Source organism: Bactrocera dorsalis, chromosome 5 (genome assembly GCF_023373825.1).
Source record: "Bactrocera dorsalis isolate Fly_Bdor chromosome 5, ASM2337382v1, whole genome shotgun sequence".
In the NCBI taxonomy this organism is placed as follows: Eukaryota; Metazoa; Arthropoda; class Insecta; order Diptera; family Tephritidae; genus Bactrocera; species Bactrocera dorsalis.
The window spans coordinates 56411141-56432403 of record NC_064307.1 but is presented as its reverse complement, the minus strand read 5'-3'; the positions used below and the strand labels follow the sequence as shown (position 1 = coordinate 56432403).

The 21263-nt window shown below is 35.0% G+C and overlaps 2 protein-coding genes across 2 annotated transcripts in view; one reads left to right on the top strand and one right to left on the bottom strand.

Annotated features, from left to right (window-relative positions):
* Positions 1 to 303, bottom strand: part of LOC125778955 (gram-negative bacteria-binding protein 2-like) — a gene marked incomplete at its 5' end in the record, with an annotated part of 217652 nt that extends 217349 nt beyond the window's left edge. Inside the window, one exon of the mRNA XM_049458863.1 lies at positions 300 to 303. Coding sequence (XP_049314820.1) covers positions 300 to 303 — 4 coding nt within the window. The remainder of the gene's footprint in view (positions 1 to 299) is intronic.
* Positions 304 to 12242: 11939 nt separating this feature from the next.
* Positions 12243 to 20829, top strand: LOC125778946 (uncharacterized). Its single transcript, XM_049458845.1, has 2 exons — positions 12243 to 14547; positions 19275 to 20829. The coding sequence occupies exons 1-2, from the start codon at positions 14525 to 14527 to the stop codon at positions 20812 to 20814; spliced, it is 1563 nt and encodes a 520-aa protein (XP_049314802.1). The 5' UTR covers positions 12243 to 14524; the 3' UTR covers positions 20815 to 20829.
* The last annotated feature ends 434 nt before the right edge of the window (positions 20830 to 21263 follow it).

The following is a 21263-nucleotide window of genomic DNA, read 5'->3' as shown; positions in this document are numbered from 1 at the left end:
AAGCAGCAACTATTCGATTAAGCGGAGATAAAGACGTCAAAGTACTTGCTCGAGTTTCTTCCGCAAAACTATCTAGGACATACTTGAAAGCGTCCTTGTTGAGTCAGAAGTTTTTTTTGAACCTAAATAAGTAAATAAATTATTAAAAAAATACAATTTATCACTTTCAACTCAATTTCTTACAATTCGGCACTCATCTCAAAAGGATTGCACATATCTCGCAATCTTCTCCTTTCAATTCTGGCCACGGCATTATCGGATGCATTGCTCTCCTCCTCAAGTAATATCGCTGCCGCTACTGATTCCATTTTAGTGTTTAAAAAAAAACGCGATATAATTTCTTTATTTTAATAAACCAACAATAATTTGTGTATTTTTGCTTTGTTATGTTTTATTTTCACACGTTTCAAGGCAAACATTTGACTTCGAAAGAGCTACAGCTCTTCCTCTTCTTCTTTCAATCCAATCGTAACTCAGAATACCTACTTTCGACTTAGACGGAGCGTAGAGCGGGAACGTAATCGAAATGCATAATAGGGCTGCTTGTAACCAGTTGATACAGAGTATTATCGTTTGGTTCGCCTAACGGTTGTACGTATCACCTAAAACTAATTGAGATAGGTATAGGGTTATATATATTTATAAATGATTATGGTGACGAGAAAAGTTGAAATCCGGTTGACTGTCTGTCTGTCGGTCCGTCCGTCCGTTCGTGCATTCTTGATGAAAGTTTGTAGTACCAACAACAGTTCGAGTTCGTAGATGGGCGTAATCGGTGTGTGCACAGTTTGTTCCGCACAAATTGACTGACGACCTAAATATTGCTCAGAATACTCGACGCTTGTGACCGATTATTTGACCAAAAATCACATTTTAACCATTACAGACTTTCCATATTCACCTGATATGGCACCGTGTGACTTCCTTTTCGGATAATTGTATTTGCCAATGAAAGGAAAGAGTTGTGCAGACGTAGAGGCCATTCAAAAGGCTTGCATCGGCATACCGGCCAACGACCAAAAACATTCGTACGACATGCATTTGGACCATGCAAAAAGCTATATTGAAGCAGGAAGAGACTATTTTGAATAAAATCAATTGATTTGGCCGAAAAAACCATTTATTCTGTTATTTTTTTAAAGTATTGTTTACTTTGGAACGCACCTTGTAGTTATCTTAATGAAATTGAGAATTGAGTGTTGTACTCATAACAGTGTATCTTTTTGCCTAAAATGAATAAAATTGGGTAAAAACTTTACTCCATATAATTGATGATTGTATGTATGTGAGGAACCTTGATGAAACATTGGGAGCATTTCATTGGTCTGTGGCATGTAATTTGCTTGTAGTCTGGGTTAAAATAAATAAAAATCGAGTCAGTATTACCGCCAACTTCCATATAGTACTTAGAACGATTGAATTATTTCAATAATTTTGTGCCATCAGTCAGTGAGTATTATTTATAAAAGAAAGTTGTTGTTAGTTACACTATTTATAACTCAAGAAAGGCTGAACAGATTTGGCTGGAAATTGGTGGGGAGATAGCTTAGAACCACGGGACGGACATAGGATACTTTTTATCTCTTTATGTCAAAATTTAATACAACTCATAAATACAAAAATTATATTTCAAATCATAAGCATTTGTTCAAAATTCATGTTTGTAGGAATCATTTCAATATTTCATTTCTTCAAAAAAAAAAACAATAAAAACAACCTTACATCTTCGTCTATATAAATATGTATGTATGTAAAAATGAATCGCCAAAATGTAAGTATGTACGCTCATAACTTTAATACGACTGAACGAAATTTGATAATTCTTTTTTTAAAATATTCGTTTAGGTTCAGGGATTATTCGAATAATTGCCGGAAAACCCCTAAAAACAGTCCTTTTCTTTTTCTCATACAAACGAATGAATGTTTGTTCGTTAGTAACGCTAAGAGAACGGCTGAACCAATATTGATGAAATTTTAAGAGGTTGTTTGTTGTGGATTAAGGAAGGTTTAGAAATAAAAACATCTTATACTTTTCATGAAAAGTCGGCAAATTGGATAATTCCAAAAAGTAACTTTTTTCCATAAACATTTTTTTTCAATTTCTGTTTTGTTTTTCAATATTTTGATTTGGAAATTATTTGAATAGTTCAGTCTCGATCGCTTGCTTTTTTATTCCGGCTATTCAAAAGAAAAATTATTTGTTCAATTCACAACCTGTCGTAAAGCATCGTAAAATTATAAATTTTTACACTTTTTTTTATAATTTTACGATTTACGATGCTTTACGACAGGTTGTGAATTGAACAATTGAAAATTATTCAGTGAAAACTTTACGTGTGTTTCACACAAAGAGGTCAATTGCAGATTGAAATTTGTTACGAAGCCACCAAGAGATCGCCCTAATATCGGTCGGTGTTCTTTTTGACATCAAAGTATTGCAGCCCAAGACAAGGCAGGAAGTACTCCCAGGATGCGGTGACATATGTGCGGAATTATGGATCGCGGTCAATCAGTAAGCGATCGTCACGATGGCACAGCACGACTTTTCAAACAACAGTTACGATGTTTGATTGACTTTAGCTAGATGTACTCTGTTGAGTGGCAAAAGAGAGGTTTGCCGCACGCACATATTCTTCTTTGGATGATGGTTACACCAGATCAAATTGATGAAATCATTTCTCTCGAAATTCCTGATGTAGAGAAAGATCCAGTATTATATGAAGTGGTGGAAAGCAATATGGTTCATGGACCCTTTTCGGTTTATATGTCTAACAATAAATGCACGAAACACTATCCGCTTGCTTTTCTTTCGGAATCGCAAACTGGAAATGATGGATATCCACTCCATCGTCGTAGCTCATCAGACGACCATACAACTTAGAGTAGTGAAGATCGAAGTTGACACCATATGGATCGTACTATATTCTCCACTGTTGTCTAATTCACATTCAAAACTCATATCAATGTTTAGTATTGCAGTTTGGTGTAATCTATAAAATACGTTTGTAAGTACGTCACCAAGGGAAGCAACATGGCGGTCAATGGTCTTAACGATACGGTCCATACGTGAACTGCAATAAAGCGCTTTATAGGGTATTTACTTTTGCAATTCATGAACGGTTTCCGATTGTTGTGTGTCTCGCAGTTAATATGGAGATTGGCCAAAGAGTTTATTTCAGCCCAGAGAATACATTACAGCCGGTGGTAACACCGCCAACAACAAAACTAACATTGACGAGTTTTTTTCTCAACTTTCGTCAGTGATCCGCTTACGAGAACATTGCTCTATTTGAAAATACCTTGCATTCATGGCAAGACCGGACAGTAGATGGACATTCAGGTGTGTTCTCAACTAATGCATTAGGATGAATTTGCACAACCCACCCAAAAAACGATGATTGCTTCTACCTTCGGTTGCTACTGATTAATGTACGCGGCGTATTGCGTACTGTGAATGGTATGGTGTGTGCAATTACAATTGCTGGAACACGATAATCAGTGGAAACAAACGTTGGACGATGCGATAGCTACTTCGAATGCAAATGAAGATCGCACACTTTTCGCGATAATCATTTCACCATATCAGCCTTTAAATCCGCGTCAATTATGAGATACGAACAAAAATGACATTGTCGAAGACATTTTACATCGTATTCGCTAAAAATGGAAATGGGTCAATTCCGGTTGATGCTTCCGGTGGTTTGATATCAATTCTATCTGCGGTTTATCAATTCACGAAAGATGAACTCATCACCAATCTTCGGACATTGGCCAAATTATCGTAACTATGATTCCTTAAATGCACGCGCAATATTAACTGCCAAAAAATACAGATGTTCTTGACTTAAACTGGAAGATTCAAAGTCAAATTCCGGAAGACTTGCGCTCATACAAATCGACCGATCGTCTTTCCATTGAAGACGTCGCCGTGAATTATCCAGTGGAGTTTATAAATTCGTTGGAGAGGCTTGGTATGCCACCGCATCATTTGCGTCTCAAAGTTTGATCTGTCGTTATTATGTTTTGCAATCTGCAAGCGCCGAAACTATGTAATGGAACCCGACTGATTGTGACGCAGCTATCGAATACAAAAGGCTGAATGCTTGATTCAACGAATTTCTTTGAGTTCCAACGATTTGCCATTTCAGTTTCCAGCGAAAATTGCATTTGAGATGACACTCAACAGGACACAAGGATAGTCGCATAGTGTGTGCAATAAGTTTGGAAATTCTATGTTTTTCACACGGCTTGATATACGTGGCGTGCACACGATTTGGAAAGCCATCTTTTCTGTACACCGTAACATAAACAAAAAAATTGTTTTTATAAAGCTGCGTTACATTTAAAAAAAAAAAAAAATGAAATGATAAATTCAACTTTCTTTTCATTTCAAAACATATAATTTCACGCAGGACAACGGCTGCGGGGCCAGCTAGTTATTTATAAATAAAATTGCTTCAAATTTTGTTCTCAAGTGTACCTGAGCAATGTCAAAATTAATGAAATCAGCCCGTCTAAATGGATAAGTTTTCTTAAAAATCACCTAGCTTAAACCTCATATTCCTTGTACTATGTATATATATACCACAATGAATTTCAATGCTATTGGAGTTGTCCACTTCAACTCAATTTATTAAATCTTCGGACGAATTAATATCACATTTCGCACATATCTCAGATGGTTTTAATACAATTTTTGATGACATAAACTAAAATCTATGGCAACAAAACTAAGCCTATGCATATGGCCTTCACTATAAGTCAAGAAGATACCAAATTTGATTGAAATTTTTTTACAAAGTTTTCTACGCTACGAAACTTCACACAGAACAATCACTGTATGTTTCGCAGTTCATGGGGCATACTTCTTTGGAGAAAACGGTGTAATAGATATTGAATGAGTTTTTTACATAGAATTGCGCCAAAGGCGTATCCCTTTCAATAGCGCAAGATTGAGCGACTGCATACATAGCCAGACCGATTATTGCGAGCTAAAACGAAAAATTTAATACAAATTAATATCAAGAAACTGCACTTTCCGGTCACCCGACCTGACTGCACTTCACTTTTTTTTGGGTTATGTCAAGAAACAGATGGACAAAACAGAAGTTTAACTGAATTGAAGCAGTTAATTAAACCGTTAATTGAGGCAATCCAGACTTCAACCCTTCAAGCCGCAATGAATCATTTTCTATTTAGATGACGCATATGAGTGTCTGAGGTTGGAGGTCATTTACAGTCCATAATTTTTAAAAAATAAAATATTATATTAAATAAAATTTGCTATACAACAAGAGAATAAAAGTAATGCTTGCATGCTTATTCGAATTCATGAATAATGGGTATTTCTAATTACGATTCAATTGGAAACTAGAGCAGGTAAATGTTGGGAGCTCTCCTCTTAGGTTATTTAAATCAAAAGAGCAGCTATTTAGGGGCCAAGGGGAGAAAATTCTATTCAGTTCTGCGGTTTTTGAAAAAACTAAAATTGCAATCTGCACTGAATTCAATCAAATTAATTCAATTTTGCGCCCAATTTTTTTTCTTTTCCATATTTCACCTTTACACGGTACACTACTAGAACCAAACCTAAAGAGCAATTTTATAGATAGCATTTCTTTCCTCAGCATTAAAAGTTTTCGTCTTTTATTGATAGTAAATCGATTACTCATTTTGCTAACTACAATAATCATGCCAATAATATTTCTCTGCAAATTCACTACTTTGCTGTATGCCACAGCCGAAGCTGTCATAAACTGCATATTCATGATTAATACGCTGCTTACTCTTCATGTTCTTCCCATCCGCGCCATTCAGGTGCATAGTACTTCCTTCATAACTCATCCATCAAATTTAATCACGTGCACTTCTATGCTAAAGAAGATAAACCAAATCCATTAGCTGCCAAAATTGCACATAAAAAATAATTTTCAATTCTTCCACAAACGATAGAACGATGATAAAGTCAAATGCTTAAGAGTGAACGCTCAATTGCACTATTTAACTGGCTGAGCGTCTATCTGTCTGAAGCTGCAACTTCTTTCCTTGCGAGTAAAAAATAACTACAATTGATGAAGTCACTTTGTGGACTAAAGCGGGTAAGTGCCCCAGCTTATGCGTGCATCCGAATGGCTTACTGACTAGCAATGATGCTGCGGAAGCTAAACTCTTAGACTCTAGGTGCTTATTTTCGGTTGGGCCAAGGAGTAAAGGTAATATGGTTTGTATTTTTGGCGGATTTTTTGTGCGTGTGAGCACTTTACATTTTTGTTTACTATTTTCAAATACTCCTCCTTGGCCTTTTTATTCCACCATAATTCTCCCCTCCATCGCCTTTCAATGGCATTTACGCCACTCACTCAAACCCTCGTTGCTCACGCAAGTAATGTACGTTGCAACCGAGATTTAACCCAAGATAATCTGCAATGCAACTTCTTAACTTGACGGCAAATGCAGCAGACATTATGTAAACGTTGCCACCCGACTCAAAAAACGCCACGTATATATAAGCAAGAGTGTATTTTGCGGTAAAAACGACGCGTAGCTAAGAGAAAACCGCAGAAAAAGAAAATCAGAATATATAAGGCAGCGATAACTTCGGTTGGAGTATCACATTTTATACTTTCGCAAATTGGAAGGATGAAAGGAAATATTCTCAGGTATTGACAAAAATTTGTAAATTATATAAATAAAATTTTGCCTAAGATTTCAGCGTTTCTAATTTAAGAAGAGATTATGAATGAATCTTAATCAAATTTTTCATATTAACTATGGTATATCAAAGTTTGAAAGATTATGGCCCGATTTCGACAATTTTTAATTGAGTTTTATTTCATTAATGTCATTAATTCAAGATTTATATACCGTAAACTGAAAATGTCGAATATTATTAAAATCATCTGGGTAGGCTTGGCTGTAATCCGTAATGTTGTGTTCTAAATATGTATGAAATTGATCAAGTAGTTGTGGACATATAACTTCAAAGTGGGCAGTGCCAATGTGGATGTATGATTCAATGCTTCTAATATATTTAATTAGTGAGTTAGTTTTCAACAGAAGCATTATAAGGGAAAAGGTCGGAAGGTCTAGTCTCGCCTGTTTTCACACTATGTAAGGGGGTGCCGATAGGAACTGTCCTGAGCAAGTTTATCTGATATAGCTATAGTAGTTGTTGGGATGTGTAGGTTAAACCTATGTATAAAAAGTCCAATTTTTGAATTCTCACTCGCGGTTTTGCAATCCGCCGTTTTAAATTAGAGTTTTTTTTATCATAAATTACGGCTGAGGCCAAGTAACATGGATATTAAATTTCAAAAAGTTTAAAATATCATATATTTTGTAAGTTATCACTTGGGCGGACGAACAGACAGACAGTCACAGTCACTTATTGTTTACATACTTAAATATATATTACTATGTCTATCTCGATTAGTTTTAGCTGTTACAAATAATTGATAAATAAACAAAGTTATTATGCTCTGTGCCACATGATGCGATAGTATAAAAATATATGGAAATACAATATAAGAAAAGCAAAGGTGTTGAAGCTAACAGTTAAAAAAGGAATTGCAACAAAAACTTGCGTGAAAGTAGCAGAGAGTGGTAAAATGGTGATTGAAAGATACATAAAAGTGCAACTCATACTTCCATGTGTCTTGTAACTGTTATTGTTGCACCTGCAGCTATTGTAAGTTTCCCACTCACCCCAACAATGCAAGTCGTTCGCTAGGGGAGAAATTTGGCGCTAAGTACAAAGAAAATTATTTCGTATTACTCTTGTGGGATGCACGGAAACGTACACGGTATACGCGCCCTATGCATGTATAACTGTACTTGCGAGATGAAATGAAATTACGAAAATGCGAATGTAAATGACATGGTGAAGTGCGAACATTAATAATATGCGATCTGATTGAAGCATTTCTTCTTCGTTTCTTTTTTTCGTTTTCGCAATTTATAATGACAAATGAACGCCAGGTTTACGATATGGTGAGTATGATTTGCGCGAGCAAAAGTATGCTTCATTGTTTGCTTTAAGGAAACCTTGGCGTTCAGTAGAACTATTCAATTATAAAGTAGAATGCCGTTCGCAAACTTTTAATGAATTTCAAGTAAGTTAAGTTGAATGTTAATTCTCAGTGCTTGGTTGCTGGCTTCATAATGCGTTGCAATAACAAGAAGAGGTTATCTCAGTATTTTTCAAGTAGAGTTTCAGCAGTAATTGAAATCTGCAGGAGAAAAAGAAAAATTTAACTTTTATTGTACTATAATTTAAGGTCTTTTGCTACAAGGATTTAAGTCGACGATTCAAACTAGGAAAGTCACGTAGAGCACATACTGGGGTAAAGTGTCAAAAGAAGACCTAAAGAGATCATATTAAAAATCAAACACATGGGAGGTCATAAACTACTGTATGCATTTAACAGTTACAGAAAAACTGGATTAAATTATAAGGAAATAATCTCTAATAATATTATAATTATTATAATTTTTATTAAAGTAAAGAATGTCTAATCGGTGTTAAACCAAGATATTACTGACCTCATTCGTGTGAGTAAGGAAAAGGCAAAGAAATTATACAAATTTGCTCAAAATTGTTATCTAAAGAAAAATATATTACTTATAGCTGAGTTAATCATGAATAAATGCCACCTACCATATATTTGATGGGGTGTAAATGGCTTGCGGTAGTTCTTTTGAGTATTCAGCCACAGTTAAGCTACCACACCCATACCCTACTCCTACGTCCTCTTCGAACATCGCGGGCAATGTGAACAACTTTGAATTAGATTCGGTAACAAACCCGTGTGGATCTCGGGGTCACGACAACAAGAAAAAGTCTTGAAGCCCAGTTGAAGGCCACTCCGAGTTAATCTGTCCACCAGGAGTTACAGCTGCTGTGAAAAGAACGACACAGCAAGATGAGGAGGGAAGAAATACGTCTTTTCGGCAGAAAGAAGAGAAAGACAGAAGAGCTTGAGATGCTGGCCAGCAGGACCTCAGTCAGCAGAAATAGAAACCCACTTCTTACTTCTCAAAACTTCTAAATGGCGAAAGCTGTATTATGAAGAAGAACTCACCCCAACAATCTATAGTGACAACATTGTCGTACCGCCCTCAACCAAGACGAAGTAAAAGGCTCTAAGTCGGCTTACGAACAACAAAGTCTCAGGATGCTGAGCTGTTTAAAGCCAGCGACGAATATATTCTTCTTCTTTTGACAGTATTGTGAGATAGACTTAAGTTCTTTGTAAATAAATTGACTGAACCTTGTCAGTATGGTATTAGACCTGGAAAATCCAACATGGCCCAGGTTTAGAAAAAAATATGTCAAATCCTGGAGAAGTCATTGACAAATAAATGAAGACCTTTTTGTCGATTTCAAAGCTCCTCTCGACTGCACTAATAGAAGCTGCCTCGACGCTATTTGACGCAATGTCTAAATTTAGTATTCTTCATACGGATATGCAGTATAACGTTGAGTACAACCAGCATAAATTCCACCACCATAATCAAAGCATGGAGATCAACCGCAGAATAACTGTTCCTAACAGGTGCTACTGTGGCATCGGAGCCGGAGCATTTTTTTTTTGTTAAGATTATATTTGGCATAGTTATAATTATTCGATTTGGGTAAAATATGCACCATTTTGTTCGATAATTTTTTGTTCTGATGGAACAAAATACCTCTACAATTGGCCAATCTGGCCGGTTGCTTTTTTCAGAGACAGTACAGAAGCGAATTATGAATTTGAACGTCAGGGAAGAGCTCATAGTAGATGATTATTTACCAATCCCAACAAAATCACAGCAAACCCTTCCTGACAGTCAATCCTGGCTTGGTCACTGTTTACTCAGTTCAGTTCGATCACGCCCATTTTGACCAGACGTTGTCAATATTGACCCACCATATTCAGGACCGCATCGATTTGATTGCGACTCAACAAGGATTCACAGATGAAAATTCGGTTCTTGAGGTTTTTTACTTTAAAATGTTTAGCGCCCATACAAGGAGCTTCTTTTTATATCCAAACAGTCATAAATAGAAAAACAAATATTTTTTATTATTTGAAAAAATTTAAACAATCCACAGTTGCTTGTTAAAACTAGCAAATTTTTGGTGGTCTAATTATGTTTATCGGAAATAAATTGACAACACACACCGTAAAAAGCAGATCAACAGTTTTGTTCGCTTGTTAAACCTATAAACCGGGGCGTATGAGTAACATTTTGTTGAATTTGAAACATCGAAGTTTGAAAAATTTAATAATTAGGAAAAAAGATGCTACAATCAATTTAGTACATATTATAAATATTTTTCGTTTACTTTTCATGAACGTTTAATAATAATAACTCTAGATAAAATTTCAAAAAACCAATTTTTTTGCAGCATTTCTTTTCAGTAAATGACTTACTAAAAGTGAAAACTTATTAAAGTCGAACGTGACATTTTTATAAAATGTTACAAAGCATTTGAAGCAACTTTTTCTGCTCTTCGCTAAATAAAATTTTTTCTTTACGGTTCATTTCATTTTTTCCTCTTTTAGCATCAAGTGTTCAAGTGACTTGCACACAATTTAATTGTAAAAAAATTTGTCGACACACACACGTACAAATTTATGAAGTTTAAATTTTCATGCAGCATTTAACTGCAAAACTTTTAATTAAAATATTAAACTTAATCTAGGAAAGCTACGTTTTAATACCAAACTGCCGTAGCGAGTTAGAGAAAACACTTTAGCAGCACTTTAATAACAAATGCTTACAGTTACTCATATAGCACTTATCTTTTTATACATATGTACAACATATGTATGTATGTACCAAATTGTTATATATTCTTTTAAATTGCATTATAATGCCAAAATTCTTTCTTCATTTATATTACACAGAAATTTCGTTTACTATCAAATGCTTAGAACAATTGCACTGCAAATTCTGGCAACTGAAATAAAATTGAATTGCATTTCCACGTGCGTGCCTGCAGGCACAAACACGTACGCACACGTTCGTACGCGCATACACGTTGATTGTACCTACGCAAGTATGTGTGTAATGCTCGTAGAAAAATGTTACAAATAATTGGCACTTTGACTACTCTTACACGTATAGTCAATTGAATTGTAAACAAAAAAAAAACTTTTTCGATTTCACTTCTAGTAGCTGGCTAGTAGTGCTGTAGTTTGCTATGAGAACAGCAGTAACATTTTAATACTAATACAGGTTAATTTTGTAACAACCTTTACTGAAAATGTAAAACAAAATATTTTGTTAAAAAAAATACCAAATGATTAATTATCATATGATTATTATTATGGCATGGACTGATCCACTTAAACTACGCACACAAACCGAACCGATAAAAAGATGTTTTCTTGGATTAGCGCAACCTTTTTCTATGTTCGTGTGAAGTTTGATCCCTTATGTCAATTAGTGTGTAATCTGATCATCAGTTTATTTACGATGCTGAAACTTTATCTGGCAATTTTTAACTTAAAAAAATGTAACTAGTTTACTTAAAATTTTATGTTTTCAATGGAATCACGGTTTAAGTATGTTTGAAAACTTTGCAAACATGTTTCGAGGAATCTACGTGAAGTAACGAAAACTTGCCTCATGCAAGCCGTCTATCCACCTCTGCTAATGACGATAACATCGCATAAGTTAAAGAAACATTGCTTGAAAATCATCGTGTTGACATCAAGGAGATAGTATTTTGGTCAATATTTTGGCATAGCTGAAAGCCCTGGATCTTTTACAAAATCAACGTTGAGTAGCTGAAGAACCTACATTTAACGAACGCATTTTTACTAGGAATGAGGCGTGGGTTTGTGAATATATTGTCAAAACTGTTCAGCAATCTAGCGACCCGAAATTTACAACAAGTGTATAGAAAATTGAATAAAGCGTTGGCATGCTTGTTATGGCAGAAGCAGAGAACGTTTAATATAGAGAAGGTTCACGGCGCGAATAACGTAAAAATATTTTTGGCTAACTCGGCAGAGATGGAAGAGTCTCACCACAGACAAATTATGAGCGTGTTTCACCACATTTAACAGCGATTGAGGGGTTTTTAGAGTCTATGAGAATAACATGTAAATGTAAATAAAAGAGAACCAATGCAGGAAAATATACATACATGTGATTATATGATTTGAATTCGCGAAAGCGAACATAAATACATATGGTTATGATATATGTGCTTATATGTATGTAAGTTTTGAATGATAAAATTTACGATTAATGTACATTTGTCACAATTGTAATATATTTAATTTTTTTAATAATATTATGATAGTTTGTTATATACATACATACATATGTATGTTATGAAGTATACATATAAGTATGATTTGATATATTCAAAAAATAATTATAAAATAGGCTTTATTTTCACATTAACAAAGATAGAGTGTTTATGTTCGCTTTCGCGAATTCAAATCATATAATCACTTATCAATAATAACATGTGCGCGCTGCTCATGTGTACATACATAAATATGTGCGTATGACATTGGCACACATACAACATATGTACATACTTACATATATGCGTTCACATGTAGATATGTCACCCGCAAAAACTACAAACATTGCTTTACAAAAACAACAATCGTTTGAAATAGCATCAGCAGCGTCACAAGTCAATATGGCAGCCAAATATGTAGTCGCACGCATCTTTCGCATCTCCGTTGTCAAGATCAACCAATGGCCGAAACTGGCGTCTTGTCAAAGAGTCAAGTGCTGAACACATTGAGTGCGACAGACTGTTCTGTCAAATATTAAAATACACACGTTCTTATGGACACAGTTATGTAGTTGTGCAGCTGCCTCAATAACTGTGTCCCTAAGAACGTGTGTATTCTAATATTTGACAGAACAGTCTGTCGCACTCAATGTGTTCAGCACTTGTGTGATGATAGAAAATCCAAGCTGTGCCGAAAAAAATAAACGAATGGCCGCCTATTGACCGCTCCCCTTGCCGCTGTAACAGCTTCGCCGACAAACTAGCGTAAATATGTATGCATATGTATGAGCTTGCATACATATCGACGCAGATTTTTGCGAGTCACGGAAAAATATTTTAGACAAATATTATAAATCGACAACTCCTATGTTGCCACTTTTGTCACTTCTTTCTGTGAAGAATCATCAGAAAGTTGTTCAATTTATGATTTTTAGCTTTTGCCATCGTCGCGAAAAGACGCTTGTTGGCAAAGGCATGCTCGGGGAGATGTTACGGCGTCTGTTTTTAAGAATGAAGCGAGGTCGTTTGTGGAATATGCGCCTGCGTTTATGAATGAAATCGTTTTTGTTGTAAAATTTGCTACATTTGGGCTTAGCCAATTCGGCTGCCATATTGACTTGTGATCCTTACGCTGTTTGAGATGAGTGTTGTTTTTGTAGAACAATGATTAAATTTTTTGTTGGTGACATATTCACATGTGTACGCATATGTATGTATGTTTGTATGCTTGTGCATTATTTGTTCGGAAGTGTATACAAATATATGTACATATAAGTATATATGAATATAAGTTAACACAAAACATATTTACGTTCTCACCAAACATATTTACATTTCTTGATAATTATTACGAAACGTATAAGCATATTTTTGCTATACTTTCGCTGACCATCATTTCCTGTTTACGACCCAAATTCTGTTTAGCCCATTTCCGATCGATGCACGCGCGACCCAAAAGTGCTGACATAGCGTCTGCATTGAATGTACGGTCACATTGCACTGCATGTGATGATCGCTGCTCACACACTTTACTAATTTTTAACATAAGTTTTGAATTTAGTCGTTAAGAAGTAGTCAATAAGAATAGAAGTTGGATTAAGAAGACATAGTCTTCCCGACAAATAATAATTTAAGAATAGAAGTTGGATTAAGAAGACATAGTCTTCCCGACAAATAATAATTTAAGAATAGAAGTTGGATTAAGAAGACATAGTCTTCCCGACAAATAATAATAAATAAACAAAAAAGTTATATTATAAAAATAAAATTCTTTTTAAAATAAAAAAAATAAAAAGTATTTTATTAACTGGCGCCCGAGCAAAAGTCGCGAGAATTTAAACAAAAAATTTTTCGTGAAAACCCTTGCCTGTAGTGTCCGTCCGCAGGCAACCGCGCGATAAAGTGTCGTTACCGAATCCCGAGTAGCAACATAAGCAAAAGGGACGAAATTCGAGCGATCGGTGCGGTAAATAGAAAGAAAAAAAAAAACAAACAAACAAACAAATAATGACATTCTTTTAAAAAATTAAATTATGAGAAACATTTTTGTGCATAAAAAAGCAAACAGCAAGCAGCAATAAAAACAAGCACAACAACAACTGGAGTAGTAACAATAACCGCAGCAACAGCTACTGAAACAGCTACAACAACAACAACAACTGGAGTAGTAACAATAACCGCAGCAACAGCTACTGAAACAGCTACAACAGCAACAACAACGTCATTAAACCGCAACGAGAAATTTCTGCAACAGCAACAGCAGCAAGTAATAAAACAATGCAGCAGGTCTACCTAATATTGTAAGTTATTAATTATTTTAATATTTTCGATGTTATAGTAATAAAAAAAAAAAAAAACGTTTCAATAGTAAATAGAGATACCATACCTTTATACTAATTAAATAAGAAATAAAAACAAAATAATAATAAAAAATTAAATAAAAATTAATAATAAAAACGAAGATTAAATTATAGTTAACCTTGCGAATCAATATGGCTAACCCTAACAATTTAGTAAGACCACCCCTTCTTAACGTTCCAAATCCCCATTCCCCCCCAAACCAAATGTCCGCAGAAGACCTAGAGAACAGAATAGCGTCTATTTGTGCACAACAGTGTAGAAATATAGTACAATCAATAATAAACCCTAACGCAGACATTAACTATGGAAACGACCAGACCATAGAAGAAAGATACAGAGGAAACCTAAACGAGTTAGACAAAATACCTGATATTGTGAGAAGTTTAAGAGATTTTTCCGGAAACCCCGCAGAATTTATTTCATGGAAGAAAAGTGTCGATAGAGTACTGCAAATTTATAGCTCTATGGCAGAAACACCCAAATATTATGGCATCCTTAGCGTCATAAGGAACAAAATAGTAGGAAATGCAGATATAGCGTTAGAATCGTATAATACACCACTCAATTGGAATAGTATAGTAAGATGCCTAACATTACATTACGCAGACAAACGTGACTTAGGAACGTTAGAATACCAAATGACTGCGCTTATCCAGGGAAGAAATACCATACAGAATTTCTATCAGGAAGTCTATGCACATTTATCTTTAATATTAAATAAAATTGGCTGCATGGAAATTGGAAGTGAATCCATGAGACTTCTGACTCAAACTTATCGAGACAAAGCTCTTGATACTTTTGTCCGAGGTTTAAATGGAGATCTACCAAGATTACTTGGTATTCGTGAACCTTCAGACCTCCCACAAGCACTACACTTATGCTTGAAATTAGAAAATCAACATTATAGGTCAGAATACGCGAACAATCGCCAAAACCATAAACATCGTCAACAACCACCACTCCCTCCAATGCGTCATATACGAAATAATAGTATACCATTTTTACCCAGAACTAACATTCCAACATTCAACCAATTATAACAAACCTATAAATAATATGCAACGAAACACATTCGAAAATCAACATCCTTTCCCTAACCGTAACTCCCAACCTATGTTTCAACCACATTACCAAATGCGCCAACAATTCCAATTCCCACCCCCAAGGCCAACAGCACCCAAACCTCAAAAACCTGAACCGATGGACGTTGATAAGTCGGTACAATCGAGGAATATTAACTACCAAAATAGACCCCGTCAAATGACACAACTCCAAGGCAAAAGACCTCCATCCCTGAATCACGTTCCACCACCATTTAAACAGCAACGAAATTTTCACATACAAACCGAAGAACAACATTACAATAATTTAATGGAATCTGGAGAATTTCAACCTGACAATTACGAAGAAAATTACTACCAGCAACTGCAGAATGAAGACATCGAAGGATACGCTGAATCCTTTGATCAACAGAATCAACAATATGAAATCCCTACCCAAGATTTAACAGATATCCATTTTTTAGGTTAACACATTCTTCGCTTCCATACTTCGAATGTAAAGCGAAGAATGGCCAAACTTTGAAAATCTTAATAGACACGGGATCTAATAAAAATTATATCCAGCCAAACCTTGTTACCAATCCCAAGCAAAACGAAAAGTCTTTCTTTGCCAATTCAGTTTCAGGTGATATAAAGATAACCCACCATACGTTTGCAAATCTTTTCAATTTACCGAACCACCCCATAAAATTTTACGTTTTACCTTCTCTAAAATCATTCCATGGTATCTTAGGTCACGATAGCTTGGAAGAACTTAATGCAGTTATTCACATAAAAGATAGATATATGATGATAAATCATAAAACAAAGATAAAAATTCACCAACATATATCCGAGTCTGTAAATAAAATGGAATTTAGAACCAACCATATGGATGACAACCAAAAATCTCAATTAGAACAAGTCATAAGAAACCATCCTAACCTATTCACAGATCCCAACAACAAACTTACATTCACTTCTCGAGTTCGAGGCGAAATTCGCACCAAGTCAGACTCACCAATTTATTCGAAATCATATCCGTACCCCATGGCACTAAAAAATGAAGTTGAAAAACAGATAAAAGAACTCCTAAACGACGGAATTATAAGACCTTCTAGATCTCCGTATAATGCACCAGTTTGGATTGTTCCAAAAAAGATGGACGCATCTGGAGAGAAAAAGTACAGAATGGTCATTGATTACAGAAAGCTAAACGCTATTACTGTAGCCGACAGATACCCGATTCCGGAAATAAATGAAGTTCTGGCGAATCTAGGAAAAAAACAAATACTTTTCAGTTGTTGACTTGAAGAGTGGTTTCCACCAGATTCCTTTAAAGGAATGTGACGTTGAGAAAACCGCCTTTTCGGTAAACAATGGAAAATTTGAATTTGTCAGACTCCCATTTGGATTAAAAAACTCCCCTTCAATTTTCCAACGTACTTTAGATGATGTCCTGAGAAACCTTATAGGGAAAATATGCTACGTATATATAGATGACATAGTTATCTTTTCAAAAAGCGAAGAAGAACACTTCGAAAATCTCAGTAAAGTATTTAAAACATTAGAAGCTGCGAACTTCAAAGTACAGCTTGATAAATGTGAATTTTTCAGAACTGAAATCGAATTCCTAGGATTTATCGTAGGAACCGCTGGAATACGAGCTAATCAACAAAAAGTAGAAGCAATAGCCCAATTAGCACCACCAAAAACCCTTAAAGATTTGAGAAGCTTTCTAGGCATGTCAGGTTACTACCGACGCTTCATTAAGGATTATGCGAAACTCGCCAAACCCCTTACATCCCTTTTAAGAGGAGAAGAAGGACGCATCTCGAAAAATTCATCCAAAAATGTAAAAATTTGTTTAAACCAGAACGCTTTAGAGGCATTCCAAAAATTAAAAAATTCACTAGTGTCAGACGATGTCACCCTATCTCACCCAGATTTTGAAAAAGGTTTTGATTTAACGACAGACGCTTCCGACTACGCAATCGGCGCAGTCCTCTCGCAAGATAAAAGGCCCGTAACATTTCTCTCAAGAACTCTTAGTAAAACTGAAGAAAATTATGCCACAAACGAAAAAGAGATGTTGGCTATAATTTGGGCTTTAAATTCATTGAGGAACTATCTATACGGATCGCGAAAAGTAACCATATTTACAGACCACCAACCTTTGACATACGCACTTAGCAACAAAAATACTAACAGCAAGATGAAAAGATGGAAAGCGATCCTGGAGGAATACAACTACGAGTTGAAGTATCAACCAGGAAAAACAAATGTTGTTGCGGATGCACTATCTAGGCCACCTCAAATAAATTCCATGACGTCAACCCAACACAGTGACGAAAGTTCTTCGGATAACAAAATACCAGCAGTAGAATGCCCCATAAACGTTTTCAAAAACCAACTCCATATTATAATAGGCAATAAAGACAACTACAAATTTGAGATTCCATTTCCAACCTATCATAGACACATAATACAAAAACCCCACTACACCAAGGACCTTCTAATTTCAACACTAAAAAAATATCTTAATCCTAGCGTCATCAATGGCTTATTTACCACTGAACCAATCATGGGAATAATTCAGGATTTATATCCCGACCATTTCCGAAACTATAAAATAAGATTCACACAGTCACAGGTTAAAGAAATAACTAACGCCGTAGAACAAGAAGAAATCTTAATCAATGAGCACAGAAGAGCCCACCGAAACTCTAAAGAAAATATAGAGCAAATAAAACAGAATTACTACTTTCCTAAAATGAACGAAAAATCTAATAGAATCGTTAAAAATTGTCAAGTCTGCAGAGAGCAAAAGTACGATCGTCGTCCCAACAAACCACAATTTCAGCCCACACCAATACCACAAAATCCCGGAGAAATTGTTCATATCGACATTTACTCCACCGAAGGAAACCTTGTTCTCACCGCAATAGATAAATTTTCAAAGTATGCTTTAGCGAAAATTTTAAAATCAAAAGCAGTTGAAGATGTCAAAGAACCGTTAAAAGAAATAATTTTGGCATTCGGTATCCCTAAATCCATGGTCATAGATAACGAAAAATCCCTAAACTCCGCATCAATAAATTTCCTTCTCAAAGATCAATTTGGCATACAAATCTTTACTACACCCCCTTACTCCAGCTCTGTTAATGGTCAAGTAGAAAGACTTCATTCTACCCTTTCAGAAATTATGAGATGCTTAAAACCAGATAAACTTCATACAACTTTTCATGATTTACTTACAAGAACAATACACGAGTATAACAGATCAATTCACTCCACCACCGGTAAAAAGCCTATAGACATATTTTTCCACAGAAATTCAAATAATGATCTACAAAAAGCTATCTTGGATAAACAAGACATCATTAATCGTTTGACAGAAAAACAAAAACAGGACTTAAACTACCATAACCAAATTAGGCACGAAATCAAAAATTATTCACCAGGAGAAGAGATTTTCGTCAGGATTAACAGTAGATTAGGATCGAAACTTACTCCAAGGTTTAAAAAAGAAATAGTTAAAGAAGATAGGAATACAACCGTCCTCACGATGGCAGGCAGGACTGTTCATAAAAACAATATAAAAAGACAATAAAACATTTTTTCAGATTCTTCCTAACTTGTGTGGCGACGGAGGTCCAAATCTTGGATTATACGTCTTCATACGTTATCACGATCAGTAGAGGTACAGCTAAAATTCAGCAAGGAACTTTTACTATTTTACATCCAATAGACCTGGCACAGTACGCAATATCCATATCCAACACCCATACATTTATCCAACAAAACATCCCAAATCACCACAACCTATATCCTATCCTGACCCACGAATTAAGACTTACCGAAAATATTTTAGAAAATATAACACCCACTATAAAAAATAAAAGGGCAATAAATGCCATAGGTACTATTTGGAAGTACGTCGCAGGATCACCAGATCACGACGACTTTGAAATAATAGCTAATAATATAAACGATTTAAATAAAAATAATAATAAACAAGTTTATGTAAACGAAGCTTTTAATAAAAGATTAAATAACCTGACAAATATGGTAAATAAAATTTCAAATGCCATAAGAAAAGATGTATTATTAGAAAACGAAATAGTTATAAATTTACAAAACAGGGTAAGATTAATAAAAGACGAATTGATAAATATTCAAAATGGAATCGAATGGGCAAAACTTGGAATTGTAAACCCATCAATATTAGACAAAAAAGAAATCGAAATTGCTTTAAGTAAAATTAGAGAAGAAAACATTATGTTTGTGAGTCCCGAAGATGCACTCCAATTTGCTAAAGTATCTGTCCTATACAGTACTAATAAAAAAATTATCTATTTGATTAAGGTTCCGTTAACAAAAAAGGAAACCTATGAAAACATAATTTTAAGACCGGTAAAAAAGGAAAACTCTATAATTAATTTAGAATTTAAGCGAATTTTAAAAAACGGAAAAACTATCTATGGTATAGTAAATGATTGTGAAAATTTTAATAATATAAGAATTTGTAAAGATGATCAAATAAAGAATATTTCAGATACAAAATGTATTCCTAATCTTATAAGTAGTCAAAATTCTACATGTGTAATGAGCAATAATCATCACATCCCATTAATCGAAGAAATCGAATCTGGCGTTATCCTACTAAATAATTACAACGCATCTATTTATATCGATGAAACGATGCGAAATCTTTCTGGCACGTTCCTTATTAAATTTCATAATAGCACTATTAAAGCTAACAATACAATTTTTAGTAACATAGAGGCCTCACCTCTACAAATGATTCCTGCATTAATGCAGCCTACTCCTTTTGAAAGTGACCGCATTAACTTACTATCACTCGAAGCTCTCAATGAATTGCAGATAAATAATACGGAGGTTATTTCAACCATTCAAAAACATCTGAAAATCGGAGGATGGTCAATTTCTGTTATTCTTAGTCTAATCATCGTTTCCATTGCATGTTTGAAATTTTTCCTCAGAAATACCAAAGAAATTACTGTTTGGGAATCTCAAATTCCACGCACTAGTCTAGAGCCCCATACGGAAATAAAATTATCATCTTGTATTGATATTCCCAAGCCAATAGAATTAGAAGCTCCTAGCAAACCACCAAGACTAAATAATATCCCCTTTTTCTAAAATGATTGAGGACAATCAAATTAAGAAGGGAGGAGTTAACACAAAACATATTTACGTTCTCACCAAACATATTTACATTTCTTGATAATTATTACGAAACGTATAAGCATATTTTTGCTATACTTTCGCTGACCATCATTTCCTGTTTACGACCCAAATTCTGTTTAGCCCATTTCCGATCGATGCACGCGAGTTACGTCGACGTCGATGCCAACCACTATCGGCATGACCGATATGAATGCAACTGCAATTCATAAGAACTGCAACAAAGAAATAATGCCGACGTCAACGTTAACGACCTACCCCAAAACACTTAGAATTAACTGGTCTACTTAAATATTTTCCCTTTTTTGTTACCGCAACAATATTGCGACCACACGAAATATGCATATCATATTTCGAAACAAACCAGGGCACTTACATTGGATCACATTGCATTTCCGCTGCAC

What these genes read in the sequence shown, in the direction of transcription:
- LOC125778946 (XM_049458845.1), top strand. Translation starts at nt 14,525, where the DNA reads ATGCAGCAGGTCTACCTAATATT. An exon ending in CAGCAGGTCTACCTAATATT is followed by an intron (nt 14,548 to 19,274) that starts GTAAGTTATTAA and finishes ACATTTTTTCAG; the next exon opens with ATTCTTCCTAACTTGTGTGG.